The sequence below is a fragment of the Amphibalanus amphitrite genome, unplaced genomic scaffold (genome assembly GCF_019059575.1).
Source record: "Amphibalanus amphitrite isolate SeventyFive unplaced genomic scaffold, NRLGWU_Aamphi_draft 000008F_arrow, whole genome shotgun sequence".
Classification (NCBI taxonomy): domain Eukaryota; kingdom Metazoa; phylum Arthropoda; class Thecostraca; order Balanomorpha; family Balanidae; genus Amphibalanus; species Amphibalanus amphitrite.
Genome location: NW_024881504.1, coordinates 692,902 through 704,763, shown reverse-complemented (window position 1 = coordinate 704,763; position 11,862 = coordinate 692,902). Strand labels below are relative to the sequence as shown.

The 11,862-nt window shown below is 52.8% G+C and overlaps 1 protein-coding gene across 1 annotated transcript; it reads left to right on the top strand.

Moving 5' to 3' along the window:
* The first annotated feature begins 7,423 nt into the window (after window positions 1-7,423).
* LOC122379517 lies at window positions 7,424-9,665 on the top strand. The gene is made up of 2 exons (XM_043361794.1): window positions 7,424-7,525; window positions 7,704-9,665. The coding sequence occupies exons 1-2, from the start codon at window positions 7,424-7,426 to the stop codon at window positions 9,663-9,665; spliced, it is 2,064 nt and encodes a 687-aa protein (XP_043217729.1).
* Window positions 9,666-11,862: the final 2,197 nt, after the last annotated feature.

The following is an 11,862-nucleotide window of genomic DNA, read 5'->3' as shown; positions in this document are numbered from 1 at the left end:
TTTCATAGACTACTGTATTACGCATATACTTATCGCATATACTTATTATGTTCATATTCACATTCTACATATGACTGCTGAGTGCTGTTGCTAAAAAATTGCTGTGCGGCCGCTCGGCTGTGTCAGTGCTGCCTGTGTCAGTGTCTGACACTCTAGTGGTGCAGCGGGGAGCTGGCGGCAGCTCTGTCCGACTGCAGTCAGCTGATACAGCTCTGTCCGACAGGGCCGGAGGTGACGGAGCCGAGGTGGCCGGAATTGTGCTTAAGTCTGTCAGTGTCGCTCCAGGGGGTGGCTGCCGACACCACCAGTCACCTGGCTGACCTGGGACGGGCGGTCACACGACTGGAGATATACGGTGAGCAGCGGCAGCACGGACAGGCCGCTGATATACGAGCTCAGCGAATGGCGGACACCGAGTAACGGTGTGCCGTTGTCAGACCTCATGGAGACAGGTGCGATACATAGCTAATGTGCTTTGTGAAATAATGAAGCCAATTGAGCTCCAAAATGGAGGATGATTGTTCAATCAGTGACATATTCGCTCATAGTTAGTTGAACATACATATTGCGATTGTAATGCAATGTTCAATGCACTTCAATGCATTGGCTGAACTGATTGGATATCATATAGTACCATTGTTATACCAATGCTTACTGTGTCAATAAAACAATGCGAATTCATAAATGTTTCGTTTTTTCCATATATCGACATGTAGGTATTCCAGTCGGCTGATCCTGTATGTATGTGTGTCTGTGTGTTTCCCAGACTGTCCTGATCTCACGGCCGGCAGCCTGGAGCCCCTCACCAGGTGCACTGAGCTGCGATACCTATCAGTTACCGCCGCCGACCTCCCGCTACTGAGGGGCCAGCTGCCGGAGGGCCTCTGGTGCCTCAATGTCAGAGGTGAGATACCGCAGATCACACATGCAATGCCGGTAACTATATGCAAATGGACAGCGTTGATGGCAAATGGATGAACCGATCAACCTCAACTAGCAAGCTCCACCATTGATCGTGTACATTATTGTGGTGGAAGGGCCCCCGGGGGGGGGGGGGGGGCTTGCAATGCACGCACTTGTACGTACACCCAGTGGCGCAGCCAGAACTCTGGTGACGGGGGTGAGAAACGTTCGCGATGGGCCCCCCAACAAAGTGGGCCCCCTAAACCAAATGGTGGTCCCTTACCAACAACGAAAACGGTTGCTGTTTTGCCGAGTATTTTTGGAAAATCACAAAACCATCTGAATAATCATTGAATATTAATTTCGCATTTTAAGCTTTGTTAACACGCGCACCGACGGGGGTCTGCGCCAAATTCGTACCGCGCGACGGGTGGGGGGGGGGGGGGGGCGGATGACCGCCCCCCCTGAGATCTCGAGAACGAAGCAAGATAGCGACAAACGGTAAACGGCATCGGATGCGCACGCCGACAAGGTCTACAATTTTTACTGAGGTCATTTTCAGGTCAGGTCAAAGATGACGTCACAGGGGTCAAAAAGTCAAAATGGCGGCGCTAGATATGGAGTTTTTCTCGAATAACTTTCGAATTAGTCAAGATAGGAACAAGCTAAGGGCATCATCGTGATCCTCTCGTCAATCCGCATCGAATGATATATATGTTGACCTCGAAAGGTCAAGGTCAAAGGTTGACCTCAGGTCACGTGACCTCGAGATCATCATGTATATCATTCGATGCGTCTTGACGAGCTGAACACAATGAGACTATCTGCGCGGCTGTATCTTGTTTCTGTACGGAGTTATTGGCAAAAAACCTTTGGTGACCTTTGATGACGTCACATGACCTTGCAGCTGCCCAACAGCAAAACTGACCTCAAGGTAGTGAAGGTTGATCGTATATGAAGTTATGTATGGTATAGGGGGCCATTCCGACCCGTTTTAGTGGTAAAAACAGGGAGTTGATTTTTCCCCATTGACTTATAATGGGGAGGTCGAGAAATTGACCTGACCTTAGGTCACCGATATCAAAATTCCGAGATATACAAATTGTAGATACTAGTGACCTAATAACATCCTGCGACATTCAAAGGCCTCCGACATCTACTGTAGCTCTGTTACGGTGACAAATTTGCAAAAAAGTGACTTGAGGTTGGGTCATTCAAAGTGACCTGGTGACCTGACCTTTAAAGTTCGGAGGTTCAAACTCGCACACCATGTGTAAAATTGATGAGAGAATAGGCATACCAAGTTTCGCGGCGCTACGCGCTGCGGTTTTTCCGCTATTTGCGAAAAACCTCAGGGGGGCGGATATCCGCCCCCCCGTCGGTGCGCGTGATAACACTCTGATCTGTGGTCAGACTCAGGTCAGATCTTTGTTTTCATCATTACCAGCCAAATCGGGGAAAAAGACAAATATCTCTTGATCTGAAGAAGCACGTAAAAAACAACAGCATATTCACAGAAACACGACCATTCTGCCCATATTTGATGGACAGCGTGCAATTCTAAGGGTCGGGCTAGGTCAAAAAGTTCATTATCAGTTTTTCGACTATTACTTTTGATATAGGAGACGAGGTAGAGTAATGACATGGTTTTGAAGGTGTTAAGGTCGTCCTTACGGATCGGTTGATGACCATCATGAACTTTCCAAGTAGTTAAGGGCATGACCTTGATCTGCGGTCACATTTTGAAGTTGAACTTTTTATGTGAAATTATAGGTAGCTCATTCGATGCATGTTAACGAGAAAATGATGACAAAGTAAAACAGCGCCCAAGATTTGGCCATCTACACTGCGCATGCGCCGCCGTGCCTGCCGCCGCGCGGCCGCCGCGAGGGAGAACATACCCCAACGACGGAACGCGTTCCGTCGTTGAATTCCCAACTCACTCGCGCGGCCGCCACGAGTGAGAACATACCCCAACGACGGAACGCGCAGTCGGGTTCGTAATTTAGAACTGTTTAATCAATAACAATTTATTTTGTATTTGTCAATATTTTGAATACAGAATTAACCATTTTGAAGTATATGTATTAATAAAAAATAAAATATGACATTTTCAACTTGAATACAGTTTTTCATCAATTAACAGCAAAGAAACCTATTTGTTTTACCTTCTTGATAAAATCAGCCGCCTTTGCGCGGCTGCGGCTATTTCCCAGCCGGTACGTGTCGTACTGAGCATGCTTGACTGCTGGGTCAACTCGTGAACGCACATAATTACGCATTAGCGATAGTAAACACAGTATTCATTTACATGCAGTAATGTGATAGCGAGACGCAAGTGTTGTGTTCGGTAGACGAAAAAAAAACTTTGGAGCTCACGAGATTCGAACCCGCAGTCCGAACAGGTATGAAAAGGTATAGCTGATCACTTTACCTATACAGGTACCGCGCGAATTTTAACATAAACGCAACAAAAAATATGTCATTCGAAAGAGAATTAACCAGGCTACAGCATAGTGTGCGTTCTGGCTGTATCATCATATAAATATCGCCATGGGACGGCGAGAAATAGGAAAAAGCTGGACACTGGTGAAAACTCCCATGTTAAAAAACGGGACCGCGCTTAATTCGACCCCCCAGGTACCGCGCGAAATTTCATCCAAATTGCATAAAATAGCTACCGCTGAAACAAGAAATGTTTAAAGATTGTAATAAGGTGCGTTCTGGCTGTGCTACTGATAGTATGCTCTCCATATAGGCAATTAAAGTGAAAAATCAAAAATTTCTCAATGGCAGAGCAGCTTCCTAATTGCTGCTATTCCATGCCTTGGCCAAATTTTGGGCGCTACGAAAGTTCTTGCAAAAATTCTTAGCAAAATTATTTTGGTAAAATGCGACCATAAGATGGTTTTGCCCTCTGCTCTGTTGGAAAACCGTTGACGAGGCATTGAGGTCAAATCTTAAAAGCGAAAGCGTTTTGAAAGGCCTATCGAATGAGTCGTTCCGCGAAGCTCTAGCTCTTTGTTTCACCAGTTATACGGTTATTTGTGAAAAATATAAAAGCAAGTTTTTTTTTCGTCGTAATCTTGTCTTTGTGTTTATCATAATTTTATCATTATTTTATCTTCAATGACCTCAGCGATGACCTAATCGAAAAATGACCTCTACGATTCTGAAGCATTCTGCAGCTATCCGTTGCTTTTTCTCGTCTTTCTAGCCTTCTTAAACCCTCGCCGGACCTATTGGTTTTCTACATACGCGCCGGCCGAGGGGGGGGGGGGCGGGTACGACCCCCCCTCGCCGTTTCGCCCCTGGTGGAGGCAGCCCGTCGCGGAAAAAAACGAGCGTGTGCGCCGTTACGAGACGCAGAGATTGGTACCCGATTTTAAGGTCCTAGGTCAACCGGTGACCTCTGAGGTCAGGTCAAGTGCCCCAAGGTACGGTTCAGTTTTTGGTGAATAACTTCGCAAAAAACAGCCGCAGAGCCGCGATTTTGGCAGCATCGTGCTTGCCTCGCTCAGGCGCGTCGAATGATATACTTTTTGTCCGGGTCAGGTCAACTTGAGGTGTTGACCTCAGGTCAAGGACAGGTCAGCACCCCCAGGTCAAGAACTTGGTCGAAAGAGGTCATGTCGCATATCATTCGATTCGGCAGGTCTTCAGGTCTTCCTGAGTCCATTGGTGGCTTTCCCGACTCGCTAGCTCAATTTGATCAAGAGCTATTGACGAAAAACTAATATGACCTTGATGACGTCATATATGACGTCACGCAAGGTCAACATTGCAAAAGTGACGCATCTAACCTTGCAAGGAGTGCATCAAATCACGATTCTGTGTGCTTGAGATAGTTGGAGATCGTTCCCGGCGCCAGAATAGCAGTTTTCATTTTTCCCCATTGACTTATAATGGTGAGGTCACGAAAATGACCTGACCTCATATGACCTTTAGGAAAAATCCGAGATATACTAGGTGTGAGACTCATAATTGATACTAGATCCTGCAAGTTTCATTTCCCTGTGACATCTCCTCTGGCAGTGAGGGCGTTGCGAAGTTGCGACATCTAAAGACCGTGCAGAGGTTCACTTATGACGTCATAGGTCAGTGACCTGACCTGACCCAAAAATGCGGTTGGTGTCAAAAGATCTGGATTGAATCAAAGGTTAGGTATGCCAAGTTTCAGCTCTCTATCGCCAGCGTGTTCGGAGCTATCGCGAAAAAACCCTATGGGGGGCGGCACCCGCCCCCCCCCCCTCGGCCGGCGAGGGTTAAATTTTTTGTTAGATGATCGGGTTTGGCCGATACGCCCCCTTCCCACCCATGGCTGATTGCGTGCGTTAGAGAGCTATCGAACCCACTTTCAGCGCGCTAAAGCTTTATATGTCCTCGAATGTCGAAATAGGCGAAGCTTTTCCTTCGATGAACAATGAACATGACGACGTGGGCTTTGGTCTGAACTGCAACATGACTGAAGTAATTTCTCCATGATTTTCAACGCTCTTTATAAAGCCGCCTACCGCCGCGCTTGTCGCTACGTGACCCTGGAGTCAAGTTAGCCCTCGCATGTGTGCGGCGTTTTCCAGCTTCTAATGTGTAGGGGGGGGGTCGGTTGGACCCCCCCCCCCCTTGCCGTTTGGCCCCTGATGGAGCTAGAGCTTCGCGGAAAAAACGAGCGTGTTGCCCGTGACGAGAGGAAGCCGATGATACCCAATTTTAAGGTCCTAGGTCATTGGTTGACCTTCCAGGTCAGGTCAATGACCCAAAGTCGGGAAAATCGGGACCTATTAGAAAGTCGTAAAGTGTGGCTGCTAAGGGGTTTTTCGGGGTGCTGATCACGAATATCGTGTTAGTTTTGATCAGAGATGATGTCTTTAAGCATTTAGACCAGGTCGGGTCAGGTCAGGTCAGGTCAACCAGTAGGCGTCGTGACGGGTATTCGTAGTACGTGTCAGCCGCCTCTGACAGCTTCGTAACATGTTACGAAGGCACCAAAACTACTTCGTAAATGTTCAAATGGTTGCTAAATTCGAATTCAGCTCCAAAAACTAGCCTAGAAACATGTAAAACTCGAAAAAGTGAACCGAGGTCACCCGAGGTCACCAAAGGTCAATGACCTGACCTGACCTTCAGGTGACCTTGACACCCACCCTAATGCATGGGAGCAACCTCAAATCACATGTTTGAACGTTTGAAACCACGAAAAGCTTGCAAACGCACGGCTAATGCGAGCCGACGTACGCCGAATCGCGATTCCGGCCAAACATGGTCTCGGAAAAGAGGTCACAGGTCAAAGGTCATTTGGGTCAGGGTCATGAAATTTTCAGGGTAGGTGTAAAATTGATCAATGCGAGGGTACTGAAAGTTTCGTCGCGATCGGCCGCTTTTTACGCGAGTTATTCGCGAAAAACCATGGGGGGGGGGTCCATCCGACCCCCCCCCTACACATGCGAGGGTTAGAAGGGAATATTCGAACACCCCTCAGGGGCGTAAAGCTGGAAAGCTTAGGGCCCCATGCTCTGCGGGGCGCGGTCGAGCTGGACTAGGGCCAGTTTGGGGCATTTACAAGCCCACGTAAAGCCCTCAAGAGTCTGCATAGAGTACAGGCCTTCCAATACTTGGGGGTTTAGACATCGACAATCGAATGGTCCTTTGAGACCTGAGTGCCGGCTATCAGAGGCAGGTGGGCCCCTCAAAAGCCGGTGCAGTTGCCTCAGGTGTCAGTTTTCTCAGGTCTGAACTGGGCCCTCTCAGACCTGAAATGGGGCCTCTCAGGCCTGAAATGGACCGTCTCAAGCCTCAAATAGGTCCTCTAGGGCCTGAAATGGGCCCTTTCAGGCCTGATATTGGCCCTCTCAGACCTGAAATGGGCCTTCTCAGCCCGGAAATGGTCCCTATCATGTCGAAAAAGGGCCCCCTCATACCGTAACTGGGCCATCTCAGGTCTGAAATGGTGCCTCTTATCCCTGAAATGGGCCTCTCTCAGGCCTCAAATGGGCCCTCTAGGGCATGAAATGGGCCGTCTCAAGCTTGAAATGGGCCCCCTCGGGCCTGAAATGGCCCCCTCAGGCCTAAAATTGGCCCCTCTCAGGCCTGAAATGGCCCCTCTCGGGCCTGAAATGAGCCCTCTCAGACCTCAAACATGCCCTCTAGGGCCTGAAATGGACCCATTCAGGCCTGAAGTGGGCCCTCACAGGTATCAAATGGGCCCTCTCAGGCCTGAAATGGGCCCCGTCACATCCCCACTTACGTGTACTGGACGCGCCCCTGCGGCCCCGCTCCAACGGGACCGCTGACCGGTCGGCAGTTGCCCGCTCGCTGTGCTCGCGAATACATATGACATGGCGCGGTTGGCAGTCAGTTACCGGGGTTACATGAGCAAGTAAATGCGTATCAGGAACGGATTTTCCTATTCGCTCACCATTGTAGTCCGTTTGTAATGCGTATTAACTCTGCTCATGTAACCCCGAGCAGTGAAGTGTGAACCTTTCACGTTAGTGACTCGACTACCGCAGTGTTCGTGACTATGGCTGATGCCGTCGAGCAGCTCGGCGTTCTCCTGTCCCAGCAGCTGCAGGCGATGGCGGAGGAGCGCCAGGAGGCCAAAGAGCGGCTTGAATGGAAGAGAGTCCGCGTGTTTGGAGGCACTTTGCCCCCTCTGTCGAGGGGGGCATCGACCCCACGAGCAGGGGGCCTCCATGTCGACATGTACCGGGTGTGCTACACGCTGGATCAGGGCCCTACTCAGCGACCGGCGCGCTAGAGTGAGATGGGGCACGTCAGCCTCCCGGTGGCGGGTCTTCCAGGAGGGCCTGCCGCAGGGCAGCGTGCTCGCCCCTCTCCTCTGGCTCATCTACTGTAACGACATTGACGACCGACTCCGGGCCGGAGACTCGAGCCCAACAGTCTCCCTCTTCGCGGATGATGTGGCTCTTCTCGCGACGGGCCGCTCTCTGCAGGAGTGTGCGGACAGGCTCCAACCGGCCCTGGACGAGGTCAGCCGCTGGGTGAAGACTTGGAAGGTCCAACCTAGTCCATCCAAGTGCGTGATGACCACCTTCACGCTGGACCCCAAGGAGTGCGGCGGCAAGGTCAAGCCCCAGCTCAGCTTCTGCGACCATCCGCTAGGCTACGAGGAGACGCCCACCTTCCTCGGCCTGAAGCTGGACTGCCAGCTGACCTTTGCCGCCCACATCGCCGCCCTTAGAGAGAAGATGGCAAAGCGCCGTGCTTGTATATCAGCGATCGCCGGAAGGAGCTACGGAAGCCACCGTAGCACACTCCGCATCGCCTACAAGAGCTACGTGCGCTCCCTCTTCGACTACGGGGCGGCTATCTACTTCACCCATGCGGCACCGGCTGTTCGCGAGCGCCTGGAGGTAGAGCAGCGGAAGTGTGCGCGCCTGATTACCGGCTGCATCAAGCTCACGGATAAGGAGACCCTGGTGGCGGAGGCAGGCCTCCCTCCGCTATCACTCCGTGCCAAGGAGCTAGCAGCCGGCGAGTACGCGCGCATAGTCCGTCTACCTCCGGGAGACCCCGCTCGCAACCTACTGGACAAGACACCACCACCGAGACTCCGCTACCGGGCCCACGAGGCATGGAGGCGCGCGGTGACGTCTGCCGAAGAGGCGGGTCTGCCACCGCCGCCACCGGCAGACGAAGACGCGACCCTCTCATTCAAGCCATGCTTTCGTCGGGTCGGTAGGTGGGTCTGCGACAGGGCGGGCTTGAGCGACCTCCCAGTGGAGCCCCTGGCACTCTACCAGGGCGCACCACCCTGGCACCACTGTGGAGACGCCGTCCGTTTCGTGCTGGACCTGCCGCAGCCCACAAGGAGGACAGACCTGCCGGAAAAGAGAAAGGAGGCGGCGTTAGCGGCGCTGGCCCTCGTCCCCGATCCAGACTGTACCATCTGGTCGGACGGATCCGCCAAGGAAGGCACCATCCAAGGCGGCGGTGGAGCGATCCTGGAGCTCCACCGCGAGGGACGCACAATAGAGTGCGTGGCACCGGCCGGTCGAGTGTGCAGCAGTATGAGGGCGGAGCTGGTGGCAATGACGGAGGCCCTGACATGCCTCCATGAGCTACCGGCCCCCTCCAAAGCACTCATCAAGAGAGTGCTGCTCTGCACAGACTCCCGGTCGGGACTCCAGCTACTTAGCCGCGGCCCGGATGACCAACAGTCGGCCATCGGTCAGCGCGTCTGGGGCCTAATAGACGCGCTGACAGCCGAAGGGAAGGACATCACCCTGCACTGGGTCCCGGGCCACGCCGACCTCGCCGGCAACGAGGCAGCCGACCGCCTCGCCAACCAAGCCGCCGCCGACTGCGCTCAAGAGGAGGCCCCGATTGACCTCTCCAGCGCACGGACAGCCATCCGTCGCTGGACATCGGAGCTGGCCTCCGCACGGGCGCAGCGGCACCCTCATCGAGACCCTACTCCAAGCCACGATGAGCTGGACAGGTGGGGCCAGGCCACCCTGTCCCAGCTTCGCACCGGCTACTGTCCACTGGTGCGAGCCACAGCTCATCGCCTCGGCCTGGTCGAAGACCCGACCTGCCGAGCTTGCGTCGAGGAGGAGGAGGACGTGGAGCACCTCCTGGCCGGGTGCCCTGCACACGTGGCGGCGAGGGCCGGTTTCTGGGGGCACTGTCCGACCCTGGCGGAAGTGCTCTCGGGGCCGGCCCAACATATCATCGAATTCATGAAGAGAGTGGGGCGGGTGCAGGTCGCCACCGACCCGCCCCCGCCGGCCGCGCCCTAGGCGCGGTCCGCGACCGCGCAAAAGAAGAAGGCCAAAGAGCGCGAGGCCCGTCTGACGGAGCGCCTCTTGCAGCTGGTACCCGCTCACACACCGCAGCCCGAGAGACGCCCGACCGGCCGTCTGAGCTCGGCAGCCACACCGGCCCCCCGCCTCTTCTCCGGAGCGTCGCTTCGTGAGTTCTCGGCCTGGAAAGACCGATATCAAGGATATTGCCTGTTGACCGGTATCAGGGATGTTTCACTCGCAGAAAAGAAAGCAGCTGTCTTGGCATTGCTGGATGATGGCTGGGTCAAGATAGTTAAGTTCAGTCTTCGGCTCGACACCAATGATGACGCGATCACAACGGTGGCCATTATAGCAGAAATGGAAGCATATCTGCGTAAACAGCGCAACGTAATACTGGACAGAAGAGAGTTTTATATGCCATCACAGGCACCTGACGAGTCATTCAATGATTTCATGATAGCAGTGAAGGAGATTTACGAATTACGAGTTCTGTGGTTTCTGTTCAAACTGCCAAGATGAACAACTCCGTGATAAGATTGTTACCGGGATTCGTGACAGTGACACGCTGGAGGAGCTACTGGCGACAGAGTCTCTCACACTGGCCCTTGCAGTCAGCATCTGTCAGGCGCGTGAAAACGCGCAAAGTGGGCGTGAGGCGCTGCACGGACCGAGTCACGGCCTTGTGCCGCCCGGCATTGCGTCCATCAGTCGCGTGTCACCCCGCCAGCGCTCACGGGCGACTCGTCCGGCCGACCGGGGTCGGCGCTGCGCCTACTGCGGCGGCCCGTGGCATGCCCAGCTCAGTGACTGCCCCGCCAGAAACAGTATCTGCGAGCTGTGTTCCAAGACGGCTGGAACCCAACCGGCCGAAGCCACGAGGACGCCCGAAAGATGGTACTACGGCCGATAAGTTCGTCCTCCTGGCTTTCGATTTCAGCCGCGCCTATGATACCGTCGACCAGGGTTGTGCTTGACTCATGAGTCGAGTCAGAAATTTGACTCAACTCTGACTCAAATGAGTCAGATTTGAGTCGAGTCGGATAAAATGTTGAGCTGTTGAGTTGAGTTAGAGTTGAGTCGGACAAAAATATTAAGGTGTTGAGTTGAGTCAGAGTTGAGTCAGTAAAATAACTTTTGACATTGAGTTGAGTCAAACATTTAGAAACATGAGGCAGCTGACTCGACTCAATTTTCAAGAAACTATATATATGTTACGGGCCAAGTGCGAAGGCTAGTCCGTTTGCTAACGGACTAGTCCATTCGCGAATGGACTAGGCCGTTTGCGAATGGCGGTCCGTTTGCAAACGGACTAGTCCGTTTGCGAATGGCCGGCCATTCGCGAATGGCCTAGGCCGTTTGCGAACGGACGGGTTTGTGGCGTTGCACTTAGCCGCCGGAAGCATGGATCCTCGGATTGGGGTACGATTCCGAATGAATGGGGGACCGCTGGTCGATGCAGGGGCGTCGCCAACGGGGGGGGGGGTCGGAGGGGTCCGGACCCCCCCCACACACACACATTCTTGAAAATATGCCGGTCCGACGCCCCCCTCCCCCCCACACAGTTTTGGCCACGAAAATCGATCAAGAATAAAATAAAATATTTTGAAAACGATTTTGGTGCATTCTCAAAATAAAATTGTCTAAATCCGAGGAGTTTTCAGTATTTGATGGGGATTACTTTGACTGACCGTCCGACCAGGGGCCGTATTCACGTCGACTTCGTAAGTCGATTTTCTTTCGTAAGTATAATTTGATATTCACGTCGACACTTCTTAAGTTTTGATCAATGGAGTTCACGTGAATAAAAAAAAAATACTTAAGAAGTAGGCCAAACTTAAGAAAATTCTTACGAAAATGATCGACGTGAATACGGCCCCAGATCCCCTAGTCGAAAATCCGTGGCGACGCCACTGCGTCTATATGTTTAGTTTGTTCTCCGGAGCAGATCTGCGAGCTGGCGCAACTCTGGGTTAAGGACTCCACACACCTGGTCCATTCGGGATGCGACTTTCCGCTGAACCCTGCACAACGCGGATATTATAGCAACGTGTTGCCGCTGGCCAGGCTTCGGCCACCAATCTGGATCTGGGGAGGTCAAATATCCCCGTGACCTTCGAACAGCGGAGAGTCGCGTGGTGTGCGGAGACCATTAGTAGGTACCGTGCTCCGGGCTCCCCGCTGATGACCCGAC

What these genes read in the sequence shown, in the direction of transcription:
- LOC122379517 (XM_043361794.1), top strand. Translation starts at nt 7,424, where the DNA reads ATGGCTGATGCCGTCGAGCAGCTCGGCGTTCTCCTGTCCCAGCAGCTG. An exon ending in AGCGGCTTGAATGGAAGAGA is followed by an intron (nt 7,526 to 7,703) that starts GTCCGCGTGTTT and finishes CGGGTCTTCCAG; the next exon opens with GAGGGCCTGCCGCAGGGCAG.